The 15,142-nt window shown below is 42.0% G+C and overlaps 1 protein-coding gene across 5 annotated transcripts in view; it reads right to left on the reverse strand.

Moving 5' to 3' along the window:
* The window catches only part of pecam1a (platelet and endothelial cell adhesion molecule 1a), an 83,910-nt gene that overhangs the window by 12,182 nt on the left and 56,586 nt on the right, over window positions 1–15,142 (reverse strand). For 2 of the 5 annotated variants that reach the window (XM_052033122.1, XM_052033121.1), the window contains 6 exons: window positions 12,597–12,884; window positions 8,032–8,304; window positions 3,464–3,550; window positions 3,339–3,360; window positions 569–597; window positions 395–454 (listed from right to left, as the gene is read on the reverse strand). In XM_052033122.1, the coding sequence (XP_051889082.1) occupies window positions 395–454; window positions 569–597; window positions 3,339–3,360; window positions 3,464–3,550; window positions 8,032–8,304; window positions 12,597–12,884 (759 nt within the window). The remainder of the gene's footprint in view (window positions 1–394; window positions 455–568; window positions 598–3,338; window positions 3,361–3,463; window positions 3,551–8,031; window positions 8,305–12,596; window positions 12,885–15,142) is intronic. The other 3 variants (XM_052033124.1, XM_052033123.1, XM_052033125.1) reach the window with 3 other exon arrangements.

Consider the following 15,142-nt stretch of genomic DNA (forward strand, 5'->3'; position numbering starts at 1 on the left):
AAGTGCTATCCACTGAGCCGTAGCTGATGTGAATCTTACAACTCACCCCTTGCTTTGTGAAGTCCAACCAACCAAACACACATTTGCAAGAATGTTGTGGATTAGTCGAGCTGGATTTTGTAGTCATGAACAGATAATGTGAGAACATACTCCTCCACAATAAAATTGTACATAAGACAACACTTCTGAACATACTTTTGACTTCTTCAATAAGCATATATAAATTCAGGACATGAAATAAGTTGTAATCCTGATCTTTTCTGTAATTTCTTTTAAATTCTTTTTTCACCAGATTGAACAATAGTCATTTTCTTGTTTTTCTGGTTTATATCATTGTGATTTTATAAAATCAAGTACCGTAAGGAAATTACGAGAAGCTTTTTGTGTTTCTTACTTGGATGTGTCATTTTACTGACTTTACTGTAAAAGATCATGGTATTTTCTTTCACAGATCCTGGAAATAAAATAAAATAGTTTTAGAGTTTTTGAAAGATAAAGATTTTATCTTAATAGGATCACGGAGAATCATTTCCAGGCGATGAGATTATGAGCAAGTAAGTAAGTTTACCTTGATTACGTTGTTTCTGTGTTATGTACCTGCAATTACATTTTAAAAATAAATTACATCAGGTAAGATTTGTTAAGTTGCTGTTTGTGATATATAATGATGTTCTAAATTTCCTTAAATCCACTGCCATTCAAGAAAATCCTTATTTCTTATCAGTAAAATCTAAACATGTGAAACCTTAAGGGAAAGATAACATCGAATTGTCTAAGCGAGCTAATATTGACCATAGATCTATTCCTCCACGATCCACTGTTTGTGATATATGTAAATGATTTGGACGAAAATGTAAATGGGCTGTTAAGTAAGTTTGCAGAAACTTAAAAAGACACAAAAATTGGTGGAGCTGTGGATAATGAAGACGGTTGCTGAAGGATACAGCAGGATAGAGACCAGCTGGAAATGTGAGCAGAGAAATGGCAGATGCAGCTTAATGTGAACAAGTGTGAGGTGTTGGGGGATCAAATGTAGAGAGAAAGTATACAGTAAATGGCAGGTCACTTAGGAGCATTGATGTACAGAGGGATCTTTGTGTGCAAGTCCATAGCTCTCTGAAAGTGGCAACAAAAGTAGGTAGGGTGGTAAAGAAGGCATACAGCATGCTTCCCTTCATCGGTCGGGGTGTTGAGTATTAACGTCAGGAAGTCATGCTGCAGCTTTGGTTAGGCCACATTTGGAGTATTGTGCGCAGTTCAGGTTGCTGCATTATAGGAAGAATGTGGAGGCTATGGAGAAGGTGCGGAAGAAGTTCACCAAGATGTTGCCTGCATTAGAGAGTATTACAAGGAGCGGTTGGACAAATTTGGATTGTTTTCTCTGGAGGCGTCAAAGGCCGAGGGGAGACTTGAGAAATTTATAAAATTATGAGGGGCATGGATAGGGTAAACAATCAGAGTCCTTTCCCCAGGGTGGACGTATCAAATACAAGAGGGCATAGCTTTAAGGTGAGAAGGGGATAGCTTAAAGGAGATTTGCGAGGCCAGTTTTTGACACACACAGAGTGGTGGGTGCCTGAAACTCACTGCCAGGGGAGGTGGTAGAAGCAGATATGATAGTGACATTCAAGGGGCATTTAGACAGGCACATGAACATGCAGTGAATAGAGGGATATTCATCAAGTGCAAGCAGATGGGATGAGTTTCATTTGGTATTGTGGTCAGTACAGATATCGTGGGCCGAAGGGCCTATTCCTGTGCTGGACTGTTCTATGTTATAAACTGCTATTCAAGAACATTTCTTGTCATTAAACTCAAAATTTAAACATGTGAAAGGTAAGGTTGAATGGACTAAGTAAAGTAAGATTGATCATCGATCTATTCCTCCACTTTTTTCTGGATAAACTATTTTGGTGATTTCACTGCTAGTTAACTGCTCTATAGATTATCATGAATTGGACATCTGCTATTCTGGTTGATTTTCTGCTCCACTCTTGACACCATTCACGGTATGGCACAGTGGTGCAGTTCGTAGAGCTGCTGTCTCAAGCTCTAGTGATTCAGTTTGACCCTGACCTCGGGTGCTGTTGGTGTGGAGCTTGCACGTTCTCCTTATCAGAATCAGGTTTACTTTCACCGACTTATATGTTGTGAAGTGTGTTGTTTTGTGGCAGCAGTACAGTGCAAAGACATAAAACTACTATAAATTACAAAATAAATAAATAATGTGAAAGAAAGGAATAACAAGGTAGGGTTCATGGACCATTCAGAAACCTGATGCTGGAGGGGAAGAAGCTGTTCCTAAATCGCTGAGTGTGGGTTTTCATGCTCCTGTACCTCCTCCCTGATGGTAGTAATGAGAAAGGGCATGTCCTGGATGGTGAGGTCCTTAGAGATGGATACCGCCTTCATGAGACACTTGAAGATGTCCTGATAGTGGGGAGGGTTGTGCCCGTGATGGAGCTGGCTGAGTCTACAACCCACTGCAGCCTCTTGCCATCCTGTGCATTGGAGCCTCCGTATCAGGCTGTGATGCAACTGGTCAGAATGCTCTCCACCGTACATCTGTAGAAATTTGTGAGAGTCTTTGGTGACATACCAAATCACCTCAAACTCCTAACGAAGTAGAGTTGCTGATGTGCCTTCTTCATGATTGCATCAGTGTCTTGGGCCCAGGATAGATCCTCCGAGATGTTCACACCCAGGAACTTGAAGCTGTTCACCCTTTCCACCGCTAACCCCTCAATGAGGACTGGTACATGTTCTGCTGACCTCCCCTTCCTGAAGTCCACAATCAGCTCCTTGGTCTTGCTGACATTGAGTGCGAGGTTGTTGTTGTGACACCTCTCAACCAGCTGATCTCTCTCACTCCCGCGTGGACTACATGTAACTGCATGGGTTTCCCTTGGCACCCTGTTTTCCTCTGACAGTCCAACATCTGGTTGGTAGATTAATTGGCTACTGTAAATTACCCCTTGTGCAGGTGGGTAGTAGGAGAACTGTGGGTGGGGGTGTGAGGAGAGGAGCTGATGGACATCCGAGAGAGAAGTTATTAGAGGGAGATAAGCGGGGGAATGGAATTGATAGGATTGCTCTGAGAGGGGCTGAATGGCAGCTTCCTATGTCATAAGAAAATATGGGAAGTATGTTTTAACAACATGGGATTTTAATAACCATCATCTTTAAGCTATACTGTAATAGTGTAGAATTACTAAGCTTCTTTGAAGTACCTGTATAACTGTGCCAGTCTATTATCCCTTTGACATTCATATTGAAGAAAACGTGTACAAGGAGTTAATAGGTAACAAGGTTGTATATGACAGATTAAGAAATCCTACCTTTCACTGTTTTGGTTTTTATCTATTGAAAGAAAAATAAGCATTTAGGATAATTTTTAAAGCAACAAATTAGCAAAATTACTAAAATAACATGAGCAATGAATGTAACAAAGTGTGACACTTACCTTTAATATAGAAAGCTAATAAAGTTCCCAGTAACAGTAAGAGAAGTATTATTGGTGTATAATACAACCACTCGAATGATGTGGTACCTGAAGAGAAAGAAGTACGTTTTATTTCAGAAGAAACTATTGTACATATCAGTACTCCTCACTGATTATTATTGATATAGTTCCAGAAAGATTTATTTTATTCAAATTCTATTTGTGCCATTAATAACAAAATGATGATAAGTGTGACATATTTTTCAAAATGTGCATTTGCTGCAATCTGATTAATTTGTCATCAAACCAGCTGACAACGGTGGTGCCGTGGTAGTCTGGCGTACAGACCTCTACCTTGCAGAGGCCAGACGCCAACTCTCGGACACTTCCTCCTACCTACCCATGAACCATAACCCCACCAAGGACCACCAAGGACCACCAGGACGTTATCTCCCACACCATCACTGACCTCATCACCTCGGGAGATCTCCCCCCCACAGCTACCAACATGATAGTCCCATAGCCTAGAACTGTCCGCTTCTACCTCCTCCCCAAAATCCGCAAGATGGACTGTCCCGGCAGACCTATTGTCTCCGCATGCTCTTGCCCCACGGAGCTCGTATCCTCGTACCTGGACACTATCCTGCCCCCCCGGTCCAATCCCTCCCCACCTATGTCTGTGACAAAACACACGCTCTCCAATTCTTCCATATCTTTAAGTTCTCCGGCATGCATAACCTCGTCTTCACCGTGGACATCCAGTCCTTATATACCTCCATTCCCCATCATGATGGCCTCACCGCCCTCCACTTCTTTCTTGATCAGAGACAGAACCAGTCCCCTTCCACTAACACGCTCCTCTGCCTGGTTGAACTTGTCCTCACCCTAAACAACTTCACTTTTGATTCCTCTCACTTTCTACAGACCAAGTGCATAGCTATGGACACTCGCATGGGCCCCAGCCATGCCTGCCTCTTCGTCGGCTATGTTGAACAGTCTCTGTTCCAAGCCTACTCCGGCCCCATTCCTCAACTCTTTCAATGTTATATCAACGACTGCATTGGTGCCACCTCTTGTACCCGTGCAGAACTTGACAGTTTCATAAATTTTGCCACAAATTTTCACCCAGCTCTCCAATTCACTAGGACCATCTCTGACACCCCTCTCTCCTTCCTCGATCTTTCCATCTCCATCTCAGGGGATTCCTTATCTACTGACATCTTCTACTAACCCACTGACGCCCACTGCTACCTCGATTACAGCTCCTCCTACCCTGTCTCTTGCAAGGACGCGATCCCTTTCTCTCAATTTCTCCGCCACCGCCGCACTTGCTCCCACGATAAAGCTTTCCACTCCAGGACATCCGAGATGTCCAATTTCTTTTCTAACTGGGGCTTCCCCATGACTGTGGTCGAGAGAGCTTGCACCCGTATCCCTGCCATTTCCCGCACTTCTGCTCTCACCCCCACCCCTCCCAGACCCAAAAGGGATAGCATCCCCCTTGTCCTCACATTTCATCCTACCAGCATACGTATCCAACACATCATTCTCCGCCACTTCCGCCATCTCCAACGGGACTCCACTACCAAGCATATTTTCCCCTCCCCACCCCTGTCTGCCTTTCGCAGGGACTGCTCTCTATGAAACTCCTCAGTTCACTCCTCCCCGTCTACCACCCATCCCGCTCCCACCCGGGAACTTTCCACTGTCCCCGCCATAGGTGCAACACCTGCCCCTATACTACTTCCATCCAGGGACCCAAACAGTCCTTTCAGGTGAGACAGAGATTCGCCTGCACCTCCCTTAATATCATCTACCACATTCGGTGCTCCAAGTGTGGCCTCCTCTACACTGGTGAGACCAAACGCAGACTAGGTGACCGTTTCGCAGATCACCTGCGCTCTGTCCATAACCGCGACCTGCACCTCCCCGTTGCCATCACTTCAACCCCCCCCCCCCCCCCCACACTCTCACTGACATGTCAGTCCTCGGCCTCCTCCACTGCCAGGAGAAGTCCAAGCGCAAACTGGAGGAACAGCACCTCATTTTCTGTCTTAGAACCTTGCAGCCTAACAGCATGAACATTGAATTCTCCCACTTTAAGTAACCCCCACACACTCCCCCCCAACCCCCCCAACCCCCCCCCAACCATGCCTCTTCTTTTCTTCTCTTTCGTAGCCTCTCTCTTTTTTCTACCCCCCCATTTTTTTCTTCTCTCCTTACCTGTGACCCATCCCCCGGTGGATCTGCTCTCCCCTCCTCCCCTGCACCTGCCCATCACCATCTCTGACCTGCATCTACCTATCACCACATTGTGCCCACCCCGCCTCCCCTCTTTTGTCCACCTATCACTGCTCTGCTTTTCCCTCCTATACATTGGGCTTCCCCTTTTCCAATCTTCAGTCCTGAAGAAGGGTCCTGACCCGAAACATTGACCACCTGCTTTTCTCCACGGATGCTGCCTGGCCTGCTGAGTTCCTCCAGCATCATAGTGTTTTTCATCTAGATTCCAGCATCTGCAGTATTTTGTTTCTCTAATCTCACCAAACCGACCATGGAGGTTGTCAGCAAGTTGGAGCAATGGTGCTCCTGCACTCAAAAGAAAAATTAAAATTTTCTCACAGTGTAATAAGTGGTCCAATAACAATGTTCTATTTCAACCTCTATCCAGGAACAGTTTGGAAAGTCCAAATTTTTTATTTATCTATCTATTTATTTGCTTAGGGGTCTGGACATCATTGGCGAAAACGACACTAATTCCCCATCCCTAATTGCCTTTGGGAAAATGGTGTTGATCTGATTTCTATAATTCTGCAGTTTTTCTGGTGAAGTTTCTCCCACAAGGCTGTAAGATATGGAGTTCCAGGACTTGGACCCAACAACAATGAAGGAGTCACTGGAGTGGAAACTGCAGGTGGTGGTGTTTTCTTGTGCTGGAAGCCCTTATCCTTCTTGGCAGTAGGCTTGATAGGCACTGTCAGAGTTGCTTAGATGAGTAACTTCAGTGCATTTTCCAGAAGATAGATGGTGCACGCTGTAGCCACTGTGTGCAAGTGGTGCATGGAATGAATGTTTAGGTTGGTAGATGGGTATCAATGAAGATGATGGTTTTGTCCTAGATGGTGTTTAGCTACTCATGTTGCTAGACCTGCAGTCCTCCAGGGAAATGGAGAGTATTTCATCACAAACACGACTTTGGGGTTTCAGGAGTTAAGGCACTTACTGAAGGATATGCAGCATCTGACCTGCTCTTGGAGCTAAAGTATTCATATGGGTGACCCGGTTGATTTTCTGGCTAGTGGTGACCCCAGGACATGAATGATGGGGGCCTTGGGGATGGTAATGTCGTTGAATATCAAGGATAAGTGTTTAGACTTTCTCTTATCGGTGATGGGTCATTATCTGGGCCTTTTGTTGCGTGAATGATACTAGCTAATTGCCAGCCTACGTCTGAATGGGGTCTAAGTCTTGTTGCATACCTTCCTTTTTTTTGAAATGTTATTGACCTCTGTCAATGTTAACTCTCTCTCTCTGCACTGATATTGTCTGACCTGCTGAGTACTTACAGCATTTTCTGTTTTCTTTTAGCTCCTGTATTAAAAGACCATTCCCCATTGATATGTAGAGTCAGTTTTCAGTTCTGATAAAAATCTTCTTCACAAATTCTGTTCAACTTTCTCAGTTGTCCCTGTTCAGCGCTGATTAAACTGCTTCTTTTTCTGACTCCACAAAATCTCCCTGTCTTCATGTACTGTTTCCCATTCTAATATTCAAAATCATGATGGGTAAAATATGACAAAGTTCTTCCTACAGCTTATCCGTAATAAGAGGGCATAAATTTAATATCACTAACACAGTTAAAACAGAGGTTAGGAAACTTTTCTCTAAAACTAGAACATATATTAAGGAAAGAGAATTGGACAATTTTTAACAAGGAAGTGGGTAAAAATCTAATTGAAAATAAGTCTTTGGAAAAAACAAAAAATGGGGATAAATGCAAACTTCTGTGCTGAAAAATTCTGTGATTCTATGGATCATGTAAAACCCTTAAAGATTTGAAAATGTTCAGTGAAATCAGTGCATGCAGTAAAACTTACACAGAGCTTTTCTGACATGTAAGTGGAAAAGGTAATGCCTGCATGCTGCTCATATACACACTGTAAGAGCATCTTGTTTTTTTCAGCCTTTGTCTGTATTTTAGCTGATATTCATTAGCTGAATCATTGAGGAAACTATCAGACAGACGTCCTTATAATTCACGTCCCTGCTGAATTTGTGTGTGCGTGGATGGTCAAGTCTGTCCTGGGTGAATCTCCCTTTAAATTAAATTAGTTTGCTAACACCCATGATCCAAGCTGCATGAAGAATGATAAAATAGACTAAGTACTAAGCAAATAATGGCACCCATTGGACCATAGTCCTAAATGAGTCAGGGCAGAAGAGAACCTGAAATTCATGCATTATTATGACTTAATTAGGAAAACTAGAGTATAACTAAATATAATATAAATCAACAAAGTTCCAGTGACAGTCATACCTAATAATGCATAATAACATGCAAGTACTGTGCATATTTAGCATATACCTACTTAAAATATGAAACTCTATCCTGTTACTGCATTGTGAAGAAATTTGATTTTCTGCTTTACATGTATACCCAGAATGTTCAGTTATTGTCACATGAAAAACTGCTGGTCCTGCCTTTGGTGTAGAGATTGCTGTAAGGCGTGAGTGACTCCGATACAGTGTGTAATTGATGGGAAGAGTTCCTGTGCTTGTTATGCAGTGCAGTGTCACAGTTTCTCCTAAGTTCACCTTGGTGGAGTTCAACAGAGGAAAGAGCAGTGGTGTGGATACAGGAACTGAAATAACAAGAATGATAAATTGAAGATATTGTTCTGTTGAGAAAGTAAAAACAAATCCAAACATCACTTAGCCTATCACATAGGGATGATTTTCCGCAATATTGTTGCCAATATTAAAAGTATTAGATCATTTAAATAAATACGGTGAAATTGAAGAAATCACCACATTTTACAATACTGCATGATTTTCAATAAAATTGCTGAAGAAAAGCTTTAAAAACTGCTAATTTCTCTATCAGTGCTTCTTACAGTCAGTAGGTGCATGGTTTTATAACAACATGAATATTATACCATTTTAAAATTTAAGTCCCTTTATAATTGCTAGAGATCCAGTACTGTGCACTAAATTCATCATCGTGGAATGCCTGGAGAAGGAAATGTTTTAAGACAGCCTGAGAAGAAGTGTGAAGAGGTGGAAGGTACTATGGGACTGAAGCTAATGCTTGCTGCAAGGATCATTCACCAAACTTAGCTGGAGAACTTATCTCAGTTTTGCAGTGCACTTACTGCAGAGAAAATCTTGTCTACCTCTTCCTGCTGCCTTCATAAATTTGCCTTCATCTATGATCGTTCAGGTAGATTGGTTAACTCACATTTCCTCCATATTGCGAAAGATACACGTAAGACCTTGAAAGAAAACTTCCTGTTTACATAATCTGTTAAGATTCATATCTTTAAACTGTAGCACTTATCATGTGTCAGTATTAAGCATTGCAGTGCAGTCTGTTTGTTGGTATGGTGCATTCTTTCAGTGAGAATATATGGCAAATACCACCATCCGGGCCATGCCATCTTCTCACAGCTAGTCTTGGGCAGGAAGTATAGAAGCCTGAAGTCCCACACCACGTTCAAGAACAGCTACTTCCCTTCCACCATTCGGTTCTCGAACCAAATGGCACAATCCTAATCACTACAGCTTAGCAACACTATAACCACTTTGATCACTTTGCACTAAAACAGACTTTGTTTTTTTTTTGTTCTAGTTGTGTTCTTTCGTGTAAAAATTGTGTTTAATTTATGTTTTTCTTGTGAATGCTACTAAAATGATGCTATGTGCCTGTGATGCTGCTGCAAGTAAGTTTATCATTGCGCCTGTGCATATGACAATAAACTCAACTTTGACTTTGACTCTTTCACTTCTTCAAATGCTTCAACTGGGTGTTGTCTGAGAAGCCAACAACTTGTAGCGATTGGCTGATGTCTATCCGTAATAGCATGTTGGAGTTTGAGTTGGTCTTTGTCTGCAGGGAACAGAGCCCCATTATGGGCCATTTGAAGGCTTTTGGATGTTCACATGGTATTTGGGCTTTATTTAAGCTTTTCCAGCTGCTAGAGGAAGTTAGAGGGCAATGTGGGGGCTAATCGTGTTAATAACCAAATGCCATTATGTATTCCCATTCCATCAATTCCTCTGCTTTATAGTTTTCACCTCTCCACAACCACAGAGCACTACAGGAGCAGAGCAAATAACGCCAGTAAAATGAGTGATCCTATGACTCAGGGCTCCATGTAGATTCTTAGGCCAGCCAAGGCCCGATGTATTAGCCTCTTTGACCCAATTCCTCAAGTTTCAATAATCAGTGCACTTAAAGGATCTTCAGCAGAGTCTAACTTGGTGAATTTGTTGCTGATATCTGCCTGTTTGCTGTATGTTCTGAAGTGGAGAACGACAAGTCGGTGAAGTTGTCCCTCTGAGAGTAACATACTTCTTTCTGCAGGAAGTATCTGCAGCATTCTGCTTGAATAGGTGCTTGAACCAATGTCCAATGATCAGAATTTAGGTTGTTAGTTAGATCTAGTGAAGCCTAATCTAGATTCATAGGAATCCCATGTGGCCACAGGGAGAATGTGCAAACTCCAGATAGACAGAATTGAACCAGAGCTGCTGCAGCTGTGAGGCAGCGGCACCATCTACAGTGCCACTGGACAGCCTCTAGGCATATACGTCTCAATTTATCATGAAATAGAAGCTTATCAGTTTAAATATTGCATACATTCAATTTTCATTAACTCTGCCAGCTTTAAAAGTTAACTCAGAAAGCTATAATACCTACTTAAAATATGAAATTCTATCCTGTTACTGCATTGTGAAGAAATTTGATTTTCTGCTTTACATGTATACCCAAAATGCTCAGTTATTGTCACATGAAAAACTGCCGGTCCTGCCTTTGTTGTAGAGATTTCTGTAAGGCGTGAGTGATTCCGATACAGTGTGTAAGTGATGGGAAGAGTTCCTGTGCTTGTTATGCAGTGCAGTGTCACAGTTTCTCCTAAGTTCACCTCGGTGGAGTTCAACAGAGGAAAGAGCAGTGGAAACTGAAATTACAGGAACTGAAATGAGAAGAATGATAAATTGAAGGGATGGTTCTGTTCAGAGAATAAAATAAATCCAAACATCAGTGAGCTAATCCCCTGATAACACCACAGAGACATTGTTTCTTAATAGCAAAATCTTGAGATCATAAAATAAATGTGGTGAAATGGAAGAACCACATTTTATAATATTAGCTGATCTGTGAGACTGCTGTAGAAAAGTAATCTTGCAAGTGGTTTGCTCTCATGTATTAGTTGTCTGCCACAATGTAGTTGGCAATGTAATGGCAAAGCACCTTTGACACCCTCAGCAGGAATGTATTCTACTATATGCCACTGAAAACTGATTATCCACAAAATTGCTCATGCTGTCCAAGGAGTTCCATGAGGGAATGAAGGCAGTTAATCTGTATGAGAATAAAGCGTCATCTGAGTTCAGCTGTGATGCAGGTATAAAACAAGTGCTGGCAGTTTCTCCATTTTCATTCTAATCTTCTCAAGTACACTTTTGAAAGCTATTAATCTGGGATAATAATAGAATTGAGGAATTTCAGCAACTAGCTCAATTTCAGTGCAAAGGTGTGTCTCCGAAGCACCTGATGAATTGCAGATTATGATGCATGGATAATGCTCACCGTGACACTCAGTATCAAGAAAACAAACATGACCCATTGACCAACATTCCACTCAAAATATACATCAGTGATGAAGCTCCGGACAATGTAGATCAGTTCTGATATGTCAGCTTAATTCTTACCAACTGACTCCACTTGGAATAACAGATTGCTAACCCTTAGTACAAAGACATCTGTCTAACAATACCTATTGTATGTGCGAAACCTCGGACACGTACTCCACTCAGCAAGAACCCTGCTCATGACTTCTCAGTCTGGAGAAGGGCGGCCAGAAATGGTTCAGTGAAGCACCAGGCTGCTGGCAAATGAGCCAGGAAGATAATATGTTTGTTCAGTCTCCACCTCCCTACTGCACCCTGTAACCTTTGTGGGGAGGATTGCTGCTTGTACATTGGGTTCTTTTCCCACACCACTTGTTGTTGTTGTATTACCTTTCAAGTAATAATAATGGCTTCTGGATGTCTTTGTTTAATTGAATATTGTGTGCTGTACAACTTTGACCTGCAGAGGATCATCATCAGGGAGAACATGGAGAGGGAAATACCTTAGAATAGCATGCAAAGAACCAAAGGAGTGTTAAGATCTTGAAGATACTATACAACAATAATTAACTCTTGCTGCTAGAGCCTCTCAGCAAGTTGTTGTGCAGTAGAACATCTCTCACTCTGCACTGTATTAACAATCCTGCCTACCTTTTCCCATTGGCTCCACAAATACACCATCTACCGAGCTTTAAATCTTCCAGGTAAATTAGAATTCTCATATTTGTTCCATTTTATGAAATCTACTCATAATCCGTGTAAGGAATAGTTTATGTACACATAACTTGAAGAGCATCTTGTCTTCCTCTCCAACGTGTTAGTGTCTGTGGTGTTTTCCATTGTTGACAGTTCACATCTTGAACCAAAGCTAATGCTTTAAGTATTGTCTAATGTCTGTCGACAGTCCATTATCATTTCAGTTGGCCTTTGTTTCCTGGGAGCAGATGATCCAGTTGCAGGCAATTACATGTCTACAATGTGTAAGTGCAATGGCATTTTGTGGGGATTCTGGTGGGGAAAGTGATTGTGTTGTTATTATGAGACAGAGCACTATTATAGTTTGGAGGTATGGTCCTCATCTAACTGTAAGAGCCTCAAGTTTCTTGAGTCAGTCTTTAGCCAATTTTTGAATCTATTTTAAGAACTAAGTGCGTCACTTTTTGTGTTTTTAGTTAGTGAATATCTGAGGAAATGAGTGCAGAATTCAGTGGGAATTTGCATTTGATCAAAGAGGGAAATGCTGTAAGGTTTTGCAAAATCTCCTATTCATATTGCTAGATCAAGTAATAAGAAAACATACCTGTTATTAAAACGCTGAATCCTTCACTGTATTTGGACAAGTTTGAAATTTCATTTTCAGCTTTGCACTTGTACACACCACCATCTTCAGTATTATTTATGAGTACGTTAAAAACCACAGGCTCTCTATTAGATGTCTTGACAGAGTAGATAAATCTTTGGTTTAAGAATAATAAGTAAGTCATAGGAGGGGTTCCATTCGTTGACTGGCATTGAAGGGATATGCGTTTTCCTATTTCGTAGGTGGTTTTTGAAGTGACGAGTTTTATTTTTGGTTTTGAAACTGGAACTGAAACCAAAGTAACACAAGGTAAACTTTTAAAAGAAAAAATTAAATCTGGCTCTAATTTTGGAGTTACAACAGCGTCTGCCATGTGACTCAGTCAGAAGCACAGACATCAAGTCAGGAGCTTGTTAATTCAAGTCTTATTGTAGAGATTAAGCATATAATTTAACACAGTGCAGCACAGTTGACCTTGCAAAATCCTCTTCACAAACATTTGGGGACTGGTGTCTAAATTAGGAGCACTGTTTCACAGACTTGTCAAGCCACAGCCTGTCATAGTTGTACTCACAGAATCATATCTTGCAGGGAATGTGTCAGATTGCTCCATCACAATTCCTGGGTATGTTCTGTCCCATTGTCCTATTGGCAGGAGTGGTGGGCACAATAGCTTAGAGGCAGTAAGGAGTAGCCCTTGGAGTCCTTAACATTGACTCCAGGCCCCATGAAGTCTCGTGGCATCATGTCTAATATGGACAAGGTAACCTCATCTTGATTCATCTGCCGTCCTCCCTCAGCTGATGAATCAGTGTTTCTCCATGTTGAACCAGATATGTAAGAAGCTCTGAAGTTAGCAAGGGCACAGAATGCATGCTGAATGGGGGACTTCAATGTCCATTGTCAAGAGTAGTCTGGCTGAGTCCTGAAAGACATAGCTGCCAGACTGCCAAGTAATTAGTGAACCTTCTTGATCTCCTCCTCATCAGTCTGTCAGCGGTAGATGCGTCTGTCCATGGTGGGACTGGTAGAAATAGCCATTGCTTAGTCTTTGTGGGGACAAAGTCCAGCCTTCACTCTGAGGACACCCTCCATTGTGTTGTGTGGCATTACAATTAGAATAGACTCAGAACAGACCTGACAGGTTAAAACTGGTCTTCCCAGTGGCACTGTAGACCATCAAGAGCAACAGTGATATACACCGCCACAGTCTGTAACCTTGTGGCCCAGCGTATCAATCATCTTGCCGTTATGTCAAGCCAGGGGATCAATCCTGGTTCAATGAGGAGTGCAGAAAGACATCGAGAGCAATATATAAAATAATATCAAGAAATAGTTGACAGCACTGGATACATCAGAGGCTACAAAACCAGAAAATACTTCAGCTGTAATACTGAATGCCAGTGCTCCAGAATAGGCTGTTCCTTCAGCCAGACTGCTACAACGCTGGCATCTGACGAACAATTTGGAAAGTTGCCCATGTGATGTCCTGTTCACAAGTCCAAATCTGGCTAATTACTACTTTCAATCATTAGCAGTGATGAAAACTGTTATTAACAGTGCTATCAAGTGGCACTTGCTCAGTGATAACCTACTGACCGATGCCCATTTTGAGTTTTGCCAGGATCATTCAGTTCCAAACCTCATCCCTGCTTTGCTGAGAACATGGACTAAAGACCTGAATTCCAGAGGTGAGAGTGAGTGCCCTTGACATCAAGGCAACATTTGACTGAGTATGTGTCAGGGAGCCCGGGTAAAACTAAAGCCAATAGCCATCATGGGAAAAAAAACTCCACTGGCTGGAGTCACACCTTGCACACAGAAAGATAGTTGTGCTTGTTAGAGGTCAGTCAACCCAGCCCCAGGGCATCAGTGCAGCAGTTTCTCAGGGCAGTGTCCTCAGTCTAACCATCTTCAAATGCTTCATAAGTAACCTTCCTTCCCTTACTAAGGACTGAAGAGGGGCTCTTTACTGAGGATTGCATAATACTTAATTCCATTTGCAACACTAAATGAAACAACCCATGCCTGCATACAGCAAGATCTAGACAACATTCAGGTATGGGCTGGTGGGTACCATAACATTTGCAGTACAAAAGTGCCAGGCAATGATCACTTCCAAGACAAGAAAATCTATCCTTGACATTCAATGTCATTCCCATCACTGAGACCCAACAATCAAAACTTAAGAAGAACATAAGAAAATAGGAGCAGGGGTAGGCCACCAGCCTTGCCTTTGAATATGATCATGGCCGATCTGCCCCAGGCCTCAGCTCCTCTATGCCAGTTCCCCAGAGTCTTCAATTCCCCAATATTTCAACATTTTATCTACACCTTCTTTAAGTACCTTCAATTCTCCAAGTCTCCAGAGTAGAGAATTCCAGAGTTTCCTGACCCTCTGCGAGAAGAATTTCCAAGCACCTCAGTTTTAAATGCCAGCTCTGTTATATTATAACTATGTTTCCTTGTTCAAGACTGTCCCATTAATGGAAGTATCTACCCTGTTGTGCCCCCTTCAGATCTTGTATGGTTCAATAAGGTCATCC

This window comes from Pristis pectinata, chromosome 18 (assembly GCF_009764475.1).
Source record: "Pristis pectinata isolate sPriPec2 chromosome 18, sPriPec2.1.pri, whole genome shotgun sequence".
Lineage (NCBI taxonomy): Eukaryota > Metazoa > Chordata > Chondrichthyes > Rhinopristiformes > Pristidae > Pristis > Pristis pectinata.